At 36.6% G+C, this 23,654-nt stretch overlaps 2 protein-coding genes across 5 annotated transcripts in view; one reads left to right on the top strand and one right to left on the bottom strand.

The window, feature by feature from the left end:
- Positions 1–23,654, bottom strand: part of SUPT3H (SPT3 homolog, SAGA and STAGA complex component) — a gene marked incomplete at its 3' end in the record, with an annotated part of 452,601 nt that overhangs the window by 314,500 nt on the left and 114,447 nt on the right. The window lies entirely within an intron of this gene.
- Positions 8,710–10,480, top strand: LOC307104893 (cytochrome b-c1 complex subunit 10-like). The gene has a single exon (XM_079780152.1). It carries the CDS (start codon positions 8,951–8,953, stop codon positions 9,119–9,121), a length of 171 nt encoding a protein of 56 aa, XP_079636278.1. The 5' UTR covers positions 8,710–8,950; the 3' UTR covers positions 9,122–10,480.

Genomic DNA, 23,654 nt, shown 5'->3' with positions numbered 1-23,654 from the left:
ATAGAAAGTTACACTGAATCTGCTATACATTTTTTATTACAGTGAATTAATAAATCAACCCAATGCAGGTGCATAGATTTCACTCCCCTCAGCCTGTGGGCTGGATGCTGGGGCTAAGGGTATTTTGGATGCCCCTAGACTACTGTCTCCTAAGAAGCAACCTAATGCTTTTAGAGCCTGTGGTCCTATGAATACTAATTGTTACTTGTGCCCTGATGTGAAAAAAAGATTGCAAACCACTAGAAAAACATTAACAAACTCTTATGCCCCAGCAGTCACACTGAGGAAAAGGACTTATTTTCAGAGGCTAAAGTGTGTCAGGTTAAATTAAGACCATTATTCTGTTATTGGTATTAGGGATTTGTTTTTAACTTCTACATGTTTTTATTTTAGAGTTTCATTAGATTTAAATGCAATAAAAAGCTGCTACCAAGGTTTTTATGTTTTTACATATTTCAGTAATGTTAGCATAATAGTGCTTTAAGTTAAAATGGATCTATAAGACTTTCTTTTCCCTTTCAATGGGATCTGCACAAAACACAAGGTTGAAAAACACTGGGATCAGTGGATCTGGAGCTCAAGTCTTGCTTGAATCAAGTCTACCACTGAGATTCTGGGCTGTGGTGTACCTTCTCTTTAAGCCTGTTTCTTCATTTGTAAGATGAGGATAAGGATAGTTCCTGTCCATGGAGGGGTCTTTGTAGGATTAAAGTCTATCAAGTGATTAAGCTCAGAACAGTAACAAACCTTTGCAGGTTAGCAAAAAGAGTTGATTCTAGGATGCTCAAACTATGTTTCATAGCTAACAAATACATACTTTTAATTTTGTTTATTTAATCATCCATAGTTAAAAGACAATGGAAACCTGACTTTATATATGTGACCATATTCCATCTTTAAAGGGGGTGGGAGACGGTTCTATTGCTTTAGAAGGAGGACTCCTACCCTTCTAAAAATACTGTCCCGCAGCTGTTTAAAATTTATTTTTTTAGACCATAGCACCACTGTTTGGTTGTTTCCAATTTCTAAAACCACAAATAGTAAAAGTGTACTCAGTCTACTGCAAACATAAATAGCAAATGCACGCTTCAGCACTTTTTAAAGGATATGGAAATTGGCAACAAAAATGCAGTTCATGTTGAAAATTTATGACAGCCCTGCCATATTTCTTCAGAAATACAATCAGGTAAAAATTAGGAAGATCTCTACCAGCTGGGTGGTATTTTTATGTGTTTTTACTTATATTTTCACTAACTGAAAGACTTTCATTATGCAACTTCTGGCACTTGATAAAATAGAGCAATAGTACCTTTGCTAAAACCACAGTTTCTTTGGTTATGTTTAGCATTACACAAACATCTTTCACCTTAGATATCCTTTTGCATTAGAGTGTTTAATTTTAAATTGACTAAAGGGAATTTTTTTTCCAGAATATTATGCTTTCTGGATATCATTAAGCACAAGAATTGTATTTTCATAACTTTTCAAAAGATTGTGTGGTGTGCTACAATTAGGCTTTTGGTTCCGTAAAAATATTGTGAAGACTACTGCTTAAAAATGAGAATATGAAAGTGATTCAGGGAAACATAGAGAAGATTGATTTAATGTGATGCTATAAATCAAAATTTTAAAAAGTCCTGTTTTGTAAAAAATGTAAAAAGGAACAACATGGATTTAGTGTCTCTTCCCTGATGCAGTTTATCTAAAAGAACCCATCCTCAGAAAACATCCTGGCAAAAAAAGGTAGAAATAAATAATACTGACTGTTAAACTTAACAATGGATAAAAAAAAGTTTTGTCATTAGGAATAATGCTTTAACACTCCATTTGTCATTACAGTGATAGAATTCCTATTTCTACATATTTTAACTGGATTTTAAGAAACATTGCTAGGAATATTGAAAGATTGTTAACCTTTGATGAAATCAATTAAAAAGTTGTTGAATTAACACAGAGTGAACAACGGATTAAATAAATGGGGGAGAAAATGGCACATGGTCATTTCAGGCAATTTTTGCTTTTAATGACTTTTTTTAATGAATGATTCAAAAGTTAATGAACAATTAGCCAGCACTATCTTCTAATTACTAAAATGATCTGAAAAGAAAATAAAACTACCAAGGAATTTTTAAATGACTCCTGTTTTTCACGGTGGTTCCTCTTTATATGCATTTTTACCAAGCATGCTTAACTAATAAACATTTTCAAAGATTCACTAAATAGATGCCTATTGAACTGGATGAAAATTTTATATATCACTTATATGATTTTATAAACTAATAAAAATAATATCGAGGAATTCATATTAAAATATGCAATGTAACAAAATTAAGGTATAATGAATGACAAAAAAAAGTTCTAGGGTACTTGCAGAAAAACAAACTGGATGTTATGTTTTTTAGTTTACTAAACAGAACAAAAAAAGTCAAGACTATAAAATTATTTTGCTTTGTATTTTTAAGTCCCTATATACCTTATGTAAGCAGTGGCTTTCTCATGTCTTTTAATAGACATTTGCTTTTTCCCAGATAACTGCTTTGCATTGAATTTACAAACTGAAAAGTGAACCTACTGAACAAAATCTATAAAATACCCAAATTACATGTTAAATTAAGAAATTTAAATATGTATTTGTCTCATCTACATTTAACATCTAATTCAGCCTGTGAACTTAGAAAAGCATTCAGACTTACATTCTCCCTACTATGAATGTTGTTTCAATAAAACTTGATAATTCTACACCACTGCATTTCTACAAATTATCTAAAAGTATCTCAAAGTTCTCAATTTATCTTTTATCTTGTCTGCTGACCAAGATCTCATCTGAAAAATTAGATATTTTGAATTGCCCATTATTACTTTAAAATGATACTTAATCACATTTTCCTAAAATAAGAGATATAATCAATATGAAAGCTAGAAACAAAATATCTTTAAAATAGCTTTCCAAAATAGGAACATATATTCTAGTGAGGAAGTTTTCTGATTTGAAGTAGGATCACTTTTACAAAAATTGAGTGTCATTTTGTACTCAGCAACAGTAGAAAAAAGAATAAAAGTATAAATGTCTGCCTCATTGGCCATAATCACAAGCTCTGAGATGTGAAGAAGTTAAGAATTGAACACTAGGCAGCTTTGGGAGCATACAAAACTTATGATTTAAAACTAGAAAGTTTCCTCCTAATACTTTATGATAGCTCAAGTTAAAATTCATTTTTTAAAAATTAACCATAAGAAAATGGAGGAAAAAAAAGAATCAGTCTCTAGTATATTACAATAGTTTACTGAAAATTCCACTTGTGAAAAAAAATCAAGCTTCATAATTTGGGAATAACCACAATATAATGAATCTATGTGCCATCTATAATAACATTGACATACTTAAAACAACATCCATTTTAAGCTGCAAAGTAATTAATATTTTGAAAAAATTAGCTCGATCCTAAGTTAGTTATTAATAGCTGACAGGAATGATTTTTGACTAAGCGCTATAACTTTTTAATTCTATTCACATAGTCTGTGAGTTCTGACTTAAGCCATGCTACCTGAAATTATAACACTAGGAACACTAATGTCTTAGTTGTTGAAACAGTTACCTATTGTGTTTGAGTAGACACATTAACTTCAAATTATATCTGTTATTTTAAGCTCTGAATAACATGAAACTAAATCATTTGATTGAGGGTATAGAAAATTGTAAGAGAATAGCTACAAACAGACCGATTATAACACTTTAGTTCCCCGTACTGTTACTTCCTTTACAAATATTTGTGTTATTTTATAACATTTTTAAATCTTAAGAAAGAAATCATTACACTTTCTATTAGTGCTTATAAAGGCTGTTGTCATCCTCAGGGATAGAGTCTCCTTAAATTAGTAATAAAACAATTTTATGTTTCAAAATTTATTAACCCAAGATAATAAGATACATTGATTTAAAAAATACTTTTAAAATGTTATGCTGCATTAAATTATGTATGCAGTTAATAAATACCTCTAATATAGAGGTAAGTCTGTTTTTACTTGCCAGAAAATAAATCAGCTTAATTTTAAATTACTTTATCACACCATTAAAAACTTAAATTATGTACAATTAATGTAACCTGAGACCTACTCTGGTCACCTGAGGATTTACCAATTAAAGCAGAATCTTCACAATTCAGCAGCACCTTAAATAATTTGATGAGAAAAATTATTTTTTGCATATTTATCCTTAACCACATGAAAATCATTTCCTTGGCTTCTGACAGTGAAAAAAATATCACTTGTTTTGGAGCAAAGTATACACCAAAAATACTTGGTAACTCAATAGACTATTTTTCCTACATTATGGTCAGGCAACAAACCTTACCAAATACTGAAGATTGACATTTGTAGGTAATTCAATAGTAGGATGATGAGTCTTCAGTACTTTCACAGTAGCATAATTTTTCACATTACGTGAAACCACTGTTAAACCTATAACACATTTTCTGTTTTGCTATGGGTGTTTTTCTCTATCTTTCAGCCTAAAAGGAATATCTTTTATTTGCTTGCAGTACAAAAAGCATTCATATTTCATCAATGTTTTCCTTTTTTGCAATGCATGACTTTGAACTCTAGATTTTTCAAAGATCAGTTAAACATTATGTTTCTTTAAGACCAGAACCTTACTTATGTGAGTCTGCAGCTTGACTGACAAGAATTTTTCTGTTCTAGGGAAAGTTAGTTTGTATCTTAAATACCATAATCTAGCTTCAATCCATAGAGACATCTACAAGGGGAGGCACTCAGTCATGTTACATCCCCCATCAACCCAACACTAAAAGAATCATTTCTCTATGCAACAGACAAAGGAAAAATGAAAAGCAAAATAATAGGAGGAAATAAAACATATATATATATATACACACACACACACACACACACACACACACACACATATATATACACATATATATATATATATATATTATGCAAATTAGGCCAGGACGCCATAACAGGTCATGACCAGACAGGAGGATGTTGTGTGAGCAGGTGAGGCCCAGAGCCGAGACGGAGACAGAGACAGGGGGGCCTGCCCAAACCGGCGCGGCAGCTCGGGCAGCCCTGGAGCAGACACAGGCAGGGAGGCCAGGGGACACTGTGAGTCAGGCACGGGTCCCAGCCCCCCGCGAGGTGCCTCCTTGCAAGGCGGGAGGCGGGGCTCCTCCTTGCTGGGCATCTAGTCTAATCTAATAATAGACAAATATGCAAATTGACCGCACCTTCGCTACGCCCGAGCCACGCCCACCAGCCAAGCCACGCCCACCAACCAATCAGGGTGAATATTCAAATTATCAAAACAAAGATGGCGGCTAATTTGCATATCGCGACAGCATAGAAAGAAGCCAAGAGCTGCAGAAGGGAGCAAAGCTGCAGAGAAGCAAGCAAGCCGGGGGGAGGAGAAGGGAGGAGCGGAGGCGGGGCCGGGGGAGAAGGAAGTTGAGCAGGCAGTGCCGGGGGAGAAGGGGCGGGGCCGGGGGAGAAGGGAGGAGCGGAGGCGGGGCCAGGGGAGAAGGGAGGAGCAGAGGCGGGGCCGGGGGAGAAGGGAGGAGCAGAGGCGGGGCCAGGGGAGAAGGGAGGAGCGGAGGCGGGGCCGGGGGAGAAGGGAAGAGCGGAGGCAGGCCGGGGGAGAAGGGAAAAACAGGAGGGCTGGCAGAGAAGGCGGGCCGGGGGAGAAGGGAGGAGCGGAGGCGGGGCCGGGGGAGAAGGGAAGAGCGGAGGCAGGCCGGGGGAGAAGGGAAAAACAGGAGGGCTGGTAGAGAAGGCGGGCCGGGGGAGAAGGGAGGAGAGGAGGCGGGGCCAGGGAAGAAGGAAGGAGAGCAGGCTGGCGGAGAAGTTACAAAAGCAGGGGGGCTGGCGGAAATCGCGGGGCGGGGGACAAGGGAGGAGAGCAGGCAGGGTGGGGTAGAGTGCAGCAGGAAACCCTATTGCAGGATTTTTCCTGCAACGGGAACGCTAGTTTATAATAAAAAACTAATTATCAACAACACATCTCTATATTTATTAACTATTTTTATTCAATTCAGCAAATATTTAATAAAACACCAATATGTGTAGCGAGTGCCTTGTTTGATCAGATGCCAGGCGCCTCCATATGATAAGCATTTAGAAATTTGTTCTCCAATTGTATTATTGTATGAAGTATTGTCCATATAAGTGCTATGTAATTTTATTGTCTATTTCTTAATGATTACCAGTATTAAATGACAGTAAAATTTTACCAGTATTAAATGACAGTAAAATTTTCCAATGTTAAATGAAAATAAGTATACATTAATACATTAATGAGAAATAAACGTATAATCAAAATGGCCAGTAAAATAGTAAAAGCACAAACCATTTTGACTCATTTTTTTAATCAACAAACTTTCAAGATTTCAAAATCACTTATTTGTATAAGTGCAGCTAGTAAAATAATCTCACATATATTATATGCAAATTAACACTTACTACATGAAATGTACTGTTGATAAGCACTTTATATTTTTGAACTTACTTAATGCTCAAAACTCTCTTCACTTTATAGATGATGAAAATAATGCTCAGAGGGGTTAAGAAACTTGCCAGAAGTCACAGTTATTAAGTGGTAGACAGTTGGTTCCGAAGTCCATACTCTTGTAAGCATCAGAGTAAAATATGACTTTGTAAAATTTGAAAAAAAAAGTGTTACATTCACTGATATAATGTCTGGATGAAATATGTACAAGATTATTATTCTTTAACCTTTTGCACTCGGATGTCGAGTGTGACTCGACACGGTTAGCATCGGTAGCAGCTCTTTTTATACTCTTTGAATGTATCAATAATTTGAAATATAAAAAAATCCAAATAAATAAGTTTGTATGAAAAGAAACTCCAGTTTTTTATTCTACTGCCGCGCTTTGTAAAATCTGGGGTATTTAAAAAATTAAATCCCGAGTAGAATAAAGGAATCGAGAAAAAAGCAAGCGAGTGCAAAGGGTTAAGCCTTATATGAAATTATTGAACGTGTAACAAATGGTCATTCTATATCTTATTTATCTTCTACTTTCAAAGGAACAAAATCAAATTCATATTTACCTATTTTAAAGTTTGAATACTCTTGATTTGATTTAAACAGTCATAAGCACATGCCTACTACTCTTCCTTATGGAAACAAGATGAGGAGTTCAAAGAAAGCGAACTCATTAAAAGCAAGTATAAAAATATTTTCTGATTGTTAATAAACTATATTAATAAAATAATTAAATATATATACTAAGCTATATTTTATATACTGAAATTTTAACATTTAAATTTAAATAAATAATAATATAATATTTATTTCTCCTTTAATGTAAACAAAAAGATACCCTTTTAAACTGGCTCAATTATGTCTTATTTTATAAAACTGAATGTTGCCAAGACCGGTTTGGCTCAGTGGATAGAGCGTCGGCCTGCGGACTCAAGGGTCCCGGGTTCAATTCCGGTCAGGGGCATGTGCCTTGGTTGCGGGCACGTCTCCAGTGGGGGGTGTGCAGGAGGCAGCTGATCGATGTTTCTCTCTCATCGATGTTTCTAACTCTCTATCCCTCTCCCTTCCTCTCTGTAAAAAATCAATAAAATATATTTTAAAAATAAGATAAAAATTAAATTAAAAACTGAATGTTATTCTAGAGTTTAATATAAGAATTGGTAAATGCAAATAATCTTGTTAGGCAACTTCCAAACTTAAAATGCAAGAATTAATTTCTAATTGTGTGGCTTATTGTTCACTCCTTAGTTCCTTTTCAGTGAATAATGTTTCGTGCTTGGTCAAATACAGGAAGTTACACCATGAATAGAATGTAATTATCTGTAATGAGAGTAAGTTATGCCGTATTCTCATTTTGAAAAATAAATTAATATATCAACACACTCTATAACGTTTATATAAACATTAAAATACTAGCTAGCTGAGAGTGAAAAGAACATAATCAGGATAATTTCAGACCATGCATAATCATTCTTCACAGAATTTTTATTACACAGTATGGAATGGATTATAGTAAATGTATTTCACACATGCTATTTCTTATTCAAAGGGAAATAGAGAATAGGATATAGAAAAGTTCTAGCCAAATCTTTATTCAAATCCACCATTCATGGACGCCACTGTAATTGAAAGACATTTCCAAACAGATAGCTGTGGACCTCATTTTCCTTTAAAATAATATGCCTTTCACATCTGTTCCAACTAAAACATTCATGTTCTTAAACTTTACCAAACTGCCTTATGCTTAGTTTTTAAAATATTGTAGTTTTATTTTGCTTTACTTTAACTTACAACTAGTTAAGCTCATAAAATATAGTTCAAATTTTCAAATTATGTTAACATGTTAAAAATAGTATAGTATGTATACTAATCAACATTTACATCAGTTATTTTCAAAGTTTCTGAAACTTCACTTTTTTAACTGATCTTCTTGCAACTTCCTAAAATGGGATAAATTCTATATTTTGTCATTTTAAGATTAATGTGAATCCATTTTTAATTTCATTTTGAATATATCTTACAAAATAGTCAAAGTTCTCAAACTCAGACATCAAAATGAATACTATTAAATGTTCAATATTTCACTTTTCTTTTGACCTACTTATTACAAATTAAAAATATACATACACTATTAAAATATGATGCAATAATCTTTGAATTAATGATGATACTCCTTGGAATGGCTACTAAGTTATAAGAGTTCAGATAATTCTGAAATGAGCTAAAAGAAGTTTCAGATAGAGGACATATTAAAACAAAATAATTATAAAAGGATGAATAAACAGATGAAAAAGAGAAGAAAGGAAAACAGTAAACTCCTTATGTGCTTCTTAATGAAATATATTTAAAAAGCAAAAATCATCTCTGCGGGCCTAGGTCGTGCGTCCCGGCCTGGAGCAACTGGGGTCACCCTGAGCTGCGGACCTCAACGCGATGCTGAGCAAGTTCCTGGGCCCGCGCTTCCTCCAACTGGCCAAGAACTGGATCCCCACGGCGGGCATGTGGGGCACCGTGGGCACCGTGGGGCTAGTGTGGGCCACCGACTGGCGGCTGATTCTGGACTGGATGCCCTACATCAATGGCAAGTTTAAGAAGGACGACTAATTAAAATGACCTCCTCAGACCCCTCTGGTGACTGACTGGTGGTGCCAACAGCTTCCTTCTCAGCACCTGCTGCATCTGGAACAGCCCCAGCCTTCAGCATGGATCGAGAGGAAATCTACAGTGTGACTTAGGACTTTCTATGTTTCTGAAAATAACTTTGATGTGTGAATGCATTAAACCTTGCTCTGAAACCTGAAAAAATAAATAAATAAAATAAAATAAAAAGCAAAAATCTACAGTAATAAAAATTTAGGATTACTATTCATCTAACAATAAATTCAAAGGCATTTACAAAGTTGATGCAAACAATCTAATGCTTTTAACCAATGATCTTTTGTATAAAGTAGTCAGATGTCCAGTTTAGAAAGAACTTCTGAATAATTTTATTCATAAGCCTTTCTTAACATCTAGTTTTAAAAGATCCTGTATACTATCACCACTCCTCTCATCAAAATCCCTATTTTGAAATATCTTTGCTATTCAATTTAGATGATTTATCTAGAACAGGCACTTAATATTTCTCAACAACATAAATGTAACATTTTTAATAATGTAAAATTCTACTGAATGTACTGAAGAATGAACTGATACAACCGAGGGGGTACTCATACTTTTTACTCTGATTTTCAGGTGCAAACATTCATAACGTAGAAGGAAATGACAGCATAAATTAGGAACATCTGTAAATGTATGCACATGCATATAAAAATGGCCAGAGAATAACTGCAAAGCAACACCAAATACAAAACAGGAAGGTACAGACTACAAACAAATAGTGATAAACTATAAAATAAAGATAACATAATCAAGTATGAGATTATTGATGGGAGTCTCTTATACCATGATTAGTAGGAAGGTTTGAATTTGAATTAAAACACAGAAAGAAGCAGTCATTTTAAATGTGTACAGAGAACACGAAGGCATGGAGAAGATGGTGATGAACAAAGGCAATGAAGGGACAGAAGAAATAGAAAATGAGAAGTGAAGGCAACATGAAAAACTAAAATATAAAAGGTATAGTCCATAACTTTAATAAATGGCATGAACATTTATACAACTGTTCAGATCAAAATCTCTGGTTTCATTAGTGATACTTTCCCTTATACTCTGGAGCGAAATAATCATCAATTCCTGTTACGCTACCTCCTAAATATATCTTGAATTACTTTCCTCTATAGTTCCCCAGTAACATTATCCATTATTAAGACTAACCATCTTTCATCTGAACTACATCTGTGGTCTCCTAGGTGGTCACCCTGTATCCCCTTGGCCCCATCTCCACCTCACCCTCACTTGAAACCTACTCTTTACTAGGTTGATAGGTTTGAAATGTAAATGAGTTCCTTACTCCCTTACTAAAAAGCCTTTCAGTGGTTTACCAATAATCTCAGAAAAAAGCCCAGAATCTTTCACATGACATATACTTACCTGTGTTTCCTTTCACCTTGCCCTGGCCATGAAGGAACCTGTCTTCTCTCTCTCTCTCTTCAACACCAGGCAATCTCAATTGTAACTTTCCCAAGGAAGTCTTCCTTGAATTCTTCTTCTCAACCCCCTCAGGCTAGGCTAGGTGTTCTAACAAACTCAGATCAATGGATATTTATCACAGCCCCTGATGGATTATACTTACAATTATTTGATGATTTTTAATTCTCTTTTAAATGGTGGCTTTCTATAAGGAGCTATAAATTCCATAGGTGAGGGACAATATCTTTTGTGTATTCTGCCATTCCCCATAGTCCAGACAAGAGACTAAAACAATAAATAATGGCTAAGCCAAGAAGACACAAATGTTGCCACCTAGATAATTCACAGGATATAACAAACTCTCAGGTCACCAAATAGTCAATCTAGAAAAACACTTACACATAATCTGCTTCATTGATTTCTGACTATCCTCATTAGAGACCTCAGATTCAAAGAAGTGCTTCAAAGAATAGGAGGACCAGCCAGCAAGATGTTGGTGCCATCTACCACACACTTCTGCCCTTGTGCCAAACAAATAAGCTTCATTTTTTACTATTAATTTTAATTAAAGTTATTGGGGTGACATTGCTTAATAAGATTATATAGGCTTCAAGTGTACATTTCTATGATATGTGATCTGTATACTGCATTGACTGCCCACCACCCAAAGTCAGATCATCTTCCGTCACCATATATTGACCCCCTTTACTCTTTATTACCGCCACCCCCTTTCCTCTGGTAACCACCATACTGTTGCCTGTAAATGAGTTTCAGTTTTATACCCCACATATGAATGAAATAATGTAGTTCTTGGCTTTTTCTGACTGATTTGTTTTGCTTAGCATAATATTCTCAAGGTCCTAAAGTATCCTTCAGTAGATGATTGGATAAATAAGATGTGGTATGTATGGTACATATATACAATGGAATACTACTCAGTCATAAGTAAGATGAAATACTGCCTTTGCAACAACATAGATGGACCCTGAGAATAACCTTTCATTTTTTATGTATTTTTACATATTGGATCTTCACATAACATTTCATTTAGAGGGAAAAAAAAAGTTTTAAAACCTCTATGCCCAGTAATTTCCAAATCCTGACCTGCAGTCTATCCATTCATATAAAATACTTTCCTCCAGCTATCATTCATAACATAGGATAAAAACACCCTACTAACCCTGGCTAAAACACAAAATCATCTTAATTCTCCAATTCCTTGATTCATCCCTTCTAATATCTTTCTATCTCCTTTTTCCCCATTTCCACTGCTTTCAGGAAAGAACATTCAGATCCTTTTTGTTCCTAGAATTATTATACCAGCTTTTTTCACCCATTGATTTGAGAGAGAGAGAGAGAAGAGAGAGAGAGAGAGAGAGAGAGAGAGAGAGAGGGAGAGAGAGAGAAACACATTGATTTGTTGTTCCACTTATTTATGCATTCATTGATTGATTCTTTTAATAAGAATTTATTAATCTCTTTTAATCAGAGATTTAACCCACAGCCTTGGCCTGTTGGGATGATGCTCTAACCCAGTGGTCAGCAAACCGTGGCTCGCGAGCCACATGCGGCTCTTTGGCCCCTTGAGTGTTCTAACGCCACTTCTTCAAAATAGACTCACCCAGGCCGAAAACCAACTTCTGCGCATGGGCCACGAAGTTTCAATCGCACTGTACGTGCGCGCCCGCACGTGGTATTTTGTGGAAGAGCCACACTCAAGGGGCCAAAGAGCCGCATGTGGCTCGCGAACTGCGGTTTGCCGACCAGTGCTCTAACCAACTGAGCTACCTGTTCATATCAGCTTTTTCACTTGGCTTACTTAACTCCAATCTTTCCTTCCTTAAAAAAAATCCATGTTGAACTCATCTTTTTCAGATGGTACTTTCATTTTTCCACATAAAAAACCTTGGTGAATTCCAGTTTAATATCATAACAAAATTAAATACCCCCCTCTGGCTTTTAATATCCTCCTCCAATAATCTGCCCAAACCAAACCACCATTCAATCTATTAGAACTCCTTCTTCTTTGATCAGTTTTCTCAAAAATACACCATATTCACTCAAGCAGGATGCTCTCCACACCTCTCCTCTCTGCTATCTATACCAGAGATCCCAGGCTGCACAGCCTAAGTTACTGAGGCACATCAGACATGGTAGAGTAGAACTCCATATTCCCAGTTTGACAAGTTTAAACTATAAGAACAATCTTTATTTCCCTGCATTCTCTGCACTTCTTCGGCCCAATAAGTCTTGGCATAAAAATCCCACAATTACACAATATAAAATTACTGAGGTTAAAAGACCTTAGATAACATATAGTCTACAATCTCCATTTTAGAGATGAGGAAATGAAACTCAAAAAAGTAAGCAACCGTCCTGGCTGGTGTGGCTCATTTGGTTGGCCAATCACCCTGTTCACCAAAAGGTGGCAGGTTTGATTCCCCATCAGGGCACATACCTAGGTTGCAGGTTCAAACCCCAGTCAGGACACACATGAGAGGCAACCAATAGATGTTTCTAACATCGATGTTTCTCTCTCTCTCCCCTCTTCCCCACCATTTCTCTAAAATATCAATGAAAAACATATTCATGGGTAAGGATTTTTAAAAAAGGAAGCGACTTGTTTAAGGTCACAGAACTAAATTAGTGGTATGCTAGGAACTAATCTATTAACTAGCTCAGCTTACCCTATTTAGTTCCAGTCTATCTCTATTCCAGCTATCTTCCCAGGAGGCCTTATAATATAAAAATTATGAGAGAGGACTCTAGACTCAGACCGCTGGAGTTTGAGTATAGGTCACAATGCTTACTTGAAAAAAAATGTTGGTTCTCCATTATATTACTTTTTAGCTATTTGTCTTTCTACCTTTGCAGAATGTTAAGACTCATTCATTTAACAAATATTTATTGAGTACCTACTATGTTCTGGGGATACAGCAGTGAACAAAACTGACTAAAATCTCCACCTGTGTAAAGAATATACTTTAATAGGTGAAAATGATAATATATGAATAAATAAGTTAGGTATTTACAGTGTCAGTGAGGTGGTCTTTGGAGAAAAATAAGATATGGAAGGGCACACTCTTATTCTTTAGAGATCCAGGAGATGAGAAGCAACCAGCATCTAAGGAGTGAGTAGATGTAACTAATGAGATAAAAGAAAAACCAGAAGAGTGAGGTTCTACTAGGCAAGTGAATAAAGTCTTTTATAAGAAGGAGGTGATCAACTGTGTCACATGCCATTGACAGGTCAAGGAAGATGAACATTGAAAAATGACCAGTAGATTTAGCAATATATAGAGGTCACTGGTGACCTGGAGAAGAGCAGAAATCTGAATGAAGTGGATTCAAGTCAGAAGGGTATGATAGCTGGAGAGAGAGAGAACAGACAACTCTTTTTGAGGAATGCTGCTTAAAAGAGAGCAGTGTAATGGGATGGTAAATGGAGAGTGATGGAGAATCAAGATGTGGTTGTTCCTGCTGCCTGTTGTTTTTGATGGGAAAATTTTATGCAACTCTATATGCTGTGGATCAAGTAGAAACAGAAAACACAAAGAAATTCTGGAGTAACGTTCTTGAGGAGGTGAGACAAATGGAATCAAATGCATATGTATATGGGCTGGCCTTATATATAAAGGACAGGTAAGTTCATCCATAGTAACAGTCGGGAAGATGGGTATGTATATTTAGTGATGGACACTTCAGTAAATTTTCTGTGACTAGTTATATCCTCTCAATGAAAAAGGGAGAAAAGTCAGCAACTGAGTGAGGATATGGAAGAAGGAGCTGAAGGTTTAAGGAGAAAGGAGAACATATGAGATGGCTGTCTAAAATAATGAAAGAGTAAATAGACTAAAAGAATGAAAGTTTACAAAAAAGTATAAGTAGCAGTCAGTGACCATGATTTAAATTAGAAAAGTCGTATTATGTTTTTTCTTCAGACACATTGATTTGTGCTTATGCAAGCACAGAGTAGGCAGAAAGTTGAATTTAATCAAGGGAAGAAGAGAGAAGCAAAATAACTGAGGGAGAAAGGATAAGAGAAAACAAAGCTAAAGAGTTGAGGATATTTTTATTGTGATGATTATAATAACAAACTTCAGACTATAGATGGGTAAAGGAGGGAGGTAACAATTCCAGAATGGCAAGAAAATAAAAAAGGTCCAATCAATGGATTTGGAGTTGGAATAGCAAAGAGGTGTGCTATAAAAAGAAACAGTGGTGATCACAAAGAGTGAAAGTCATAAATTTGAGATTATAAAGTGGTTGCTGGTATTGATAATAACAAAATTAGAAATAGAAATCAGGAGAATTCATACTTAAGGTATGGTGCAGAACAGGATGTTTAAATCCTACAAATATCCATTCTCCCTGAGAAAACCATTTATGAACATAGCTTCAACTGCCATTCATTACGCTGCTAATTCTAAAACATCTATCTTCAGTCCCTAAATAATCTGCACCCATATTTGACTGACTACTGGATTATCAATTTATGAAATCCCAAAATGGATCAAATTTCACTTGCCTCAAACAAAAGACACCAAATCATGCCCCAAATCTGAAACTATTTTTACCATCTCCCAAGCCCAAAACTCATTCTAAACTTCTGAGTTCAGACGCACTCATGTCTCATAAATTCTACTTCTTAAGTATGTTTCAAATTTTTGTACTTTTCTTCAGTCCCAGTGATGTCAACTTAGCACAACCCTTTGGCATGTCTCCCCTGAGGTATTTTGGCACCACTGTTACTCTTTCACATGCGCCAGGATGGTGGGGAATATTTATTAGGAAGCTCTGTCCTACAAATGAAGTCCAAATTCTACGAAGGTATTCCACATTCTGTCTCTGTTTACTGTACCAGTCTTATTTCTCCCTGCACTGTATATTCCAGCCTCTATCAAACAAATTAGCCCTGACCGGTTTGGCTCAGTGGATAGAGCATTGGCCTGCGGACTCAAGGGTCCCAGGTTGATTCCGGACAAGGACATGTACCTTGGTTGTGGGCACATCCCCAGTAGGGTATGTGCAGGAGGCAGCTGATTGATGTTTCTCTCTCACCGATGTTTCTAACTCTCTCTCCCTCTCCCTTCCTCTCTATATAAAAAAAATCAATAAAATATATTAAAAATAAAAAAAAACAAATTAGTAATTCTCTCTCTTGTACCTTCAAGCTTTTATATATACATTTCCCTCTGTCTAAAATACCCCTCCTCACTATCTACAGAGCTAACATGGTAGACTTCTTTTGTCATCCAACATCACCATTTGAATACATCTTCCCTATTTAATGAAGAGCCTTTTAAGAGAAGGATTATATTTCATTTTCCAGAACATAGAGGATTTTAATTAATAACAGATAAATAAAAATCAGAATGAAATTCTTGCTTCTTATGTATTACTCCGTGTAATCACAATACCGAAAAGCAGTAATGAAAAATATTAAGAGTGAAAAGGGAAATGTAAGTATATATACGGAAAATGAAAACGTATCTATTTATATATTACTCAACAATACATAGAATTATTACCTTGCAAGACTTTAAAATCCAAAGGGGAACAATAATTATCTTATTTTATTAGTGGAAAAAGTAACATTGAGGGAAGTTAGGTAATTCGATAAGGTTACACATGTAAGTGAATAATATAACAACCTCATTCTCCAATTGAAATGCAATTAATTTTCAAAAAAAATGTAATCTGAACTCTTAAATGTTGGGAAATTTAAAATATAATGCCATATAAACGTCTCAAAGAAGAAATCAAAATATATTAGAAAATATTTAGAATTGGATGATAATGAAGACTGATATAGCAAATGTGATATTGTGATTTATAAGAAATATATATTTGATCTTAATCACAGTTCATGGCTCATAGCCCCTAAAACTCATAAAATTTCCTAAGTGATCACAGCAATAGTGATGTCTTTTGTTATGCTAATGGGGTGACTTTTGGAAAGTCCCTAGGTAATTAAGGACTGGAGATGGTTGCTAGGAAAACGTCCCATCTGCTTATCCTCCTCCACCCCAGCCCCCACCCCTGGTATGATTTCATTGGCTATGTAGTGAAGCCTCCAAAACACACACACACACACACACACACACACACACACGCACACACACACACACACACACACACACACAAAAAAAAACAACCTAAAAGGACTAGGTTCAGAGAGTCTCCAAGCTGGTGAACTCATGCAGATTCAGGGAGAGGTGCCTATTCAGTGAATATGGAAACCTGTGCTTCCCACATACCTTGCCTTGTGCATTTGGCTGTTCCTTTTATAAAAAAACAGGTAATCTAGTAAGTAAAATGTTTCTTTGAGTTCAGTGAGCCACACTAATAACGGAATACAAGGAGGGGGAATTACTAGAACCATCTAACTGGTCAGTCAGAAGCATGGGTAACAACCTAGACTAGCCACTGGCAAGTGAGGTGAGGGTGGGGTCAGTCTTGTAGGACTGAGCCTTAAATCTATGGGTCTGGCTTGGTGGTGTGGGGAAAACAAACAAGCAAAACACACACACACACACACACACACACACACACACACACACACACACACAAACAAACACACACACACTGAAATTGGTGTAGATGCCCTTATAATAACCTGGTTATCATTTAACAAGAAAGGAATAAAGAGAAGACTAGATAATATAAGCATGCCACTTATATAGATTGGCTAATTTAACACTCTCCAAATCTGTTTCCCGCTGATCAATGGGGGGGAAGGGACTGGACAAAGGCAATTTGGATGCATGCCCAGTAAGGTCCCAGTGTGGGAAGGTGCTTGTCCATCAGTCACACCTGGGAGCAAGTCAGTGGCCAGAATAGGCCTGGACACTGCAAAGGCAGGAAACCTGAATATTTGAACTTCCGAACAAAAGAGCACACTCCTTTGCTCTTGGCATTTAGCCCTCTGACCCACTCCCCTGCACCCACATGGCCCACACAATGGACGAATGGGCTTTAATTAGCTTGAATGCTGAACTACACCCGGCTGCAACATGGAACAGAAGCTCTGGACATGAGCCTTGCTTTTGGCTCTGCTGGAACCCCAGTTGCACCCCTTTCAGGACTGGTTTAAGGTGCATGGGACTTTGGAACCCAAGAAATGTAACTCCACACAAATAAAGCCTCTTACCACATCTCATTCTTCAGTGAGGGCTTCTGAAAATTCTTATTTCAGCGGTATCTCAAGGACCCCACTCCCATTCATGTCTGGGAAATCTGACCCATTAATTCCTCTGGCAACAGTGTCAGAATCATACCAAAACATGTGGGATACAGCTAAAGCTATAGGGGGGGAAGCATACATTAGAAGATAAAACATCAATGTGTTTATTGTTTAACTCAGATGTTGCAGAGGTAGGTTTTCTTTACAAAGGCAAAGAAAAGAAATAGTAGTTATAAGAGCAGAAAACAATATAAAAAAAAAAGGAAAAGCTACTTCTTTTTAAATGGTTTACACAAGATTGATCAAGGAAAAGAAATACACAATATTAGGAATGAAAAGGTCATTATAACCACACACAGAAAATATTATAAGTACATTAATTGAGATAAATTTGAAAATGAAATTAGACAGCTTTATAATATAATAAAATGAATTTAAAAATATAGTAAACCTAAATACACTGATGACTGTTAAACAAATTCAAAGTTTAGTTTAAAAAAAACCCCACTTCATTCTTCCCCATGCACATACACATGCATACACACATACACTCCTAGCCAGGCTAGATGATTTTACAGCTGAGTGAAATAAAACAATCTACAAACAGATAATCTTGTCCTAATACCAATGGTTCTACAAAAGACATAAAGGTGGAAATTACTCTTACGTGTCAGGAATTATAAATACCTGTCTATAACAGATTCAACAAGGAAGACTTAAATACGTAAGTCTTCCTTCATGTAATAAAAAGTCCAGACGTAGGTGATTGCTGATGTTGGTTTAATGGTTGTATTAGTTTCCTATTGCTATTGAAATAAATTACCACAAATTGAGAGGCCAGAAGCAACACAACTGTGTTATCTTATAGTCCTAGAGGTTAGAAGTTGGAAGTGGGGTTCACTGGGCTGCAATCAAGGTGTCCACAGGCCTGCATTTGTTCTAGAGGCTCGAGTTACTCTTTCCAGATTCTAACGCTGCCTGTGTGTAGTAAAATGCTATAGAAAACAGAATAAGAGTCCCTCAAAAAATTAAAAGTAAATTTATCACATGACAGAGCAATTCCACTAAAAGGATTGAAAGCAGGGTCCAAACAGATATTTTACAGCCATGTTCATAGCTGCATTATTCCTCATAGCTAAAATGAGGAAGCAACCCAAGTATCCATCTAAGGATAGATGGATAAGCAAAATGTGAAACATACACACAATGATATATTATTCAGCCTTAAAAAGATGAAAATTCTGACATACTATGACATGGATGAATTTTGAGGCCATTATGCTAAGTGAACTAAGCCAATCACAAAAAGACAAGTATGATCCCACTTATATAAAGTACTTAGAGAAGTTAAAACCATAAAGATAGAAAATAAAATGGTGACTGTCATGTGCTGGGAGAAGGGGGTAACTAAAAATTACCTTTTAATGGTTACACAGTTTCAGTTTTATAAGATGAAAAAGGTTATAAAGATGGATGGTGGTGATAGTTATATAACATTATGAATGTATTTAATACCAATTAAATGAACATTTAAAAATTAGTAAGACAGTAAATTTTATGCCATATATATTTTACCACCAAAAAATGTGTGTGTGGGGGGGGGGGGGGATTTAACCAGTTAACTGCCACGATATTTTGAATTTAATTAAAAAAGGTCCACTGCTTGCATCTATAGACGCTTATGGCATACAAATGGTTAAAATATAGGGTGTCCCAAAAATGTATACATACATCTTGAATAATTGAAAAGGCAGTGTTTATTAAAATACATTTCATTTTTAAAATTGAGCTATCAGCTGTTAAAGTGTATATACATCTTTTTGGGAGACCCTGTATATATACCAGTTTAGATTATAGAAGTGCTATTCTCCCTAATATTACAAAACAAGTGTCAGAAACAGAAAACAATTCTGCTGGCCACACAATTCAAATAGTATATGCCCTGAAGAGAGAAATATATCTATTTATTGCTTTAGTCTAAGTTTCATCATGTTTCATTTAGCTTGAGTATCTCACCACACTTATCTGTCTAGAGCAGTGGTTTCTCAACCTTTCTAATGCCGCGAAAATTATTTTCAGTTATGAAGTAGCAACGAAAATAATTTTATGGTTGGGGGTCACCACAACATGAGGAACTGTATTAAAGGGTTGCGGCATTAGAAAGGTTGAGAACCACTGGTCTAGAGGGTTTGGGCATCATTGTTCAATCACAGGACTCCTAAATATAAGAATTCTAGTGCTCAACTAAATCTAAAGCAAATTGCTGGCTGAAGAATACAACAAGCATTTGTTCCAAAATGGGTTAATATCTGTAACATATAAAAAGCCATTTAAATGTAATATGAAAAGGTCAATGCCTCAAAAGAAGAATGACCTGTTTGTAACTCACAGAAGAACAAACACAAATGTCCAAAACCTTTGACAAAATGTTCAAGTTCACTAAGAGAAATGTAAATTAAATAAGCTATCATTCTACATTGTTAATGATAAAAGAACTAAATACTAGTGCTAGTGAAGCTGTTGGAGAAATAAATATTCAAAGCCACTGTTGCAATGAGTATAAGTCAGTACACTCATAACAATTTGGTGATATTAATCATAACATTAAATGATCAGTCCTACTGAAACAGTGGTTTCACTCTAGGTAGATATCCTATAATAAAAAACTGAACTAATTATTAGGAATAAAGTTGTTCATTAAGTGCTGGCTAAATATTTAAAAGCTGGAAACAATATAAATGTTTATTAACAGAAACTACCAGAATAAATAATAGGACCATGCAGATATAAAAATAACAGGAAACTGTTAAGTACTGACATAGAAAGATGTCCAAAACATAGCACAAGGTTTACAAAAATTTTGTCTTTCGTTGCAAATAAAAATAGTTTGATTCATCTTTCTGATTATAAAGATAATTCTGAATCACATCAAGTATGTGTGTAATATAGAAAAGAAAAAAAATCATCCTGAATCCTTTTAGCAAAAAAAATCTTCCTACGTCACTAGAAAGATTTTTAGGCTCAGTCATATAAACATTACTCCAAATTCACAATTAAAACAATAGTCTTTAATACAAACTTTCTATCATTTTAACCTAGACATCTCTTAAATTCTTATGCTATACCATGGAGAACACTGAAGTTGGCACTAAAGAGGATTTATTTATAAGTTTCTAACTCATTTAAATTTACATAATATACCACTCAAAGGTGACAACCAAGTCAATAATGTAAACAATCTTATCAAGATAATAACATCCAAAAGACTTGAGATTGTGGGGGAAAAAAGTCTATAGACTGAAAGCAATTAACTCTAGGAAGTAATTTTAAACAATAAAATAATGTACAAATAAGCAAGCATAGCTCACAGCTTATAGTATCAAACGATTCAGTGACCACCCAAGTACATAACAGCTCAGGAGGAAGAAATGGGTTTTCTACAACACCTTATGAAAAAAATTTAAATATCTGACCACACACATTCCAAATCCATGCAGTTATAGAGGAGTGAAAAAAAACAGGAAAAATGATATAAAAATGAAGAAAAAGTAAAAATTATGCCAAAAAAAGTGTTTTGATTGCCACATTGAAAAAAACTAACTATAGTAAAAGTTAATGAAAGGAAATTAGCATTATAAGAAAGGAATACAGAAACTTTTGTCTGATGATTACCCTATTAATTTACTCTATTAAAGACTAGATGTTATTCCATTGCAAATGCTTGTGAATATGCAGAAAGAAAAAAATACATTTATGAGAGCTTTAAAGATAGTCAATAGTATCTGTTTACAAAACTGCTTGAACCAGTATAGTAAGAAGCTAGGAAAATTCCTTGGCAAGTGGAATGGAGAAACTGAGATAGGTGGCTGATTCAAACTGACCCAATCCAGTATCTCCGTGGTCAGCAAACTGCGGCTCACGAGCCACATGTGGCTCTTTGGCCCCTTGAGTGTGGCTCTTCCACAAAATACCACGGCCTGGGCGAGTCTATTTTGAAGAAGTGGCGTTAGAAGAAGTTTAAGTTTAAAAAATTTGGCTCTCAAAAGAAATTTCAATCGTTATACTGTTGATATTTGGCTCTGTTGACTAATGAGTTTGCAGACCACTGCAGTATCCTGACTCACCTACCTCCTTCTCCCTTGCAGGACCATTCCCTTAATCATTAATCCCTCAGGACAATGAGGTTTCCATCAGCACAGGGGGGTGAGGGCATAAGTGGAGGGGTTGAGGGGGGGTTAATGGGGGGGATAAGGACACATATGTAATACCTTAGCATCAAATAATCTTAGAAACAAAGCCTCCAGTCTGTGGACCATAGAGTTTTGGTCAAAGTATAGATAACCTCTAGGCCTCAGTTGTATTTCAGCTCCAGGCCCAGAAAAACAGCAAAACCAGATGAAGCCATGCAATGGCTGGCATCAGGACCAGACACAATGACTGATGACCCCTTACCCTAGTGCCAACCAATCAGTAATGACCACGACCCTGAAAGGACACACCTGGAAAGCTGATGAATATTCTACTGAGATCCTCCTCTGAGAGCTCCCCTAAAATTCCTGCCTTAAAAAACAGATAAAAACCCTTTAGGCAAAGGACCCACCACTCTGGTTCTTTCTTTTTCTTTTTTCCTCTCCCTCTCTCTCCCTCTCCCACCTATGCCTTCCTCCCACTTCTTTGCTAAGGTGTGTATCTTTGCTTTCTTTCTCTAAGGACCTTTCTTTTGCTTCAGTAACTTGCTTCCTGAGTCCATGAAGCACACCTGCCTCACTTCTTCTGTCTCTGTGACTTTCTTTCTAAAGGGCCAAGGCAGCCACACCTATGCTCACTCCTGTGGCTATGACATTGCCTCTTCTATCTTAAGCCCTTCTCTTGTTTCACTGTCCCCAGCTTTAATAAATGTACTCTCAAAATCACCTGGACTTATATTGGGAGATCTTTCCTGGACTATGTCAAGAACTAAAGCCCTATTGCCTATAACACTTTCACATAAACAATTTATATAATCCTAGCTTACTTCGAAATTCATATGTAACTATATACAAAATTAACAGCCATCACCTTATATAGGTATATTGTCAAAGTAAGAGCTCCAATTAATCTCAGAAATCCCAAAACCTTTATTAAAAATCACACTAGTAGTGTTTTACATCAAAAATATTTCTATCTTTCATTTATAATGTAAATTGGTGGGGAACATTATCCTATATAATAAAAGGCTAATATGCAAATAGACCAAACAAAGGAACCGAACTGAACAACCAGTCGTTATGACGTGTGTTGACCACCAGAGGGCACGTGGGGAACATAACGGGCATCGGCCATAGCTTGATGGTGGAGTAAGTGAGTGGGGGTGCCAGACCAAGGCAGGGCACCAGTCCCTGTCATCAGGGCAAGCCTCTGATAGTTACTGAAAATTCTTTGCTCCCGAGTGGCGTGGTCCTGCCTGGCTTTGCACCTGCTGCCAGCACTGGCCCTGCTTGCACCCGCTGCCAGCGCCAGAGCCGGTTCTGATCACTCAGCGCCGTCAGCGGGTGCAAGCAGCAGCTGCCAGCCCTGATCACCCCTCAGGGTTTCTCCACCGCCCCCTGCTCCTGAGGGGCGATCAGGGCCGGCAGCTGCCTCTTGCACCTGCTGCCAGCAACAGCCCCGCTTGCACCCGCAGCCGGTGCTGAAGCCGCCACTCACGCCTGCTGCTGACACCTGGTGCCGGTCCCAATTGCTCGGCGCTGTCAGCAGGTGCGAGTGACAGCTGCTGGTCCCGATTGCCCCTGAGGGCTTCTCTACCTCCCACTGCTCCTGAGGGGTGATCAGGGGAGCAGCCACCGCTCGCACCCACTGCTGGCACTGGCCCTGCTCGCACCCACTGCTGGCACCAGCCCG

The sequence above is a fragment of the Cnephaeus nilssonii genome, assembly GCF_951640355.1.
Source record: "Cnephaeus nilssonii genome assembly, chromosome: 9".
In the NCBI taxonomy this organism is placed as follows: Eukaryota; Metazoa; Chordata; class Mammalia; order Chiroptera; family Vespertilionidae; genus Cnephaeus; species Cnephaeus nilssonii.
Note: the sequence above shows the minus strand (reverse complement) of the source record. Positions and strands in the feature narration are given on the sequence as shown.

What these genes read in the sequence shown, in the direction of transcription:
- LOC307104893 (XM_079780152.1), top strand. Translation starts at nt 8,951, where the DNA reads ATGCTGAGCAAGTTCCTGGGCCCGCGCTTCCTCCAACTGGCCAAGAAC.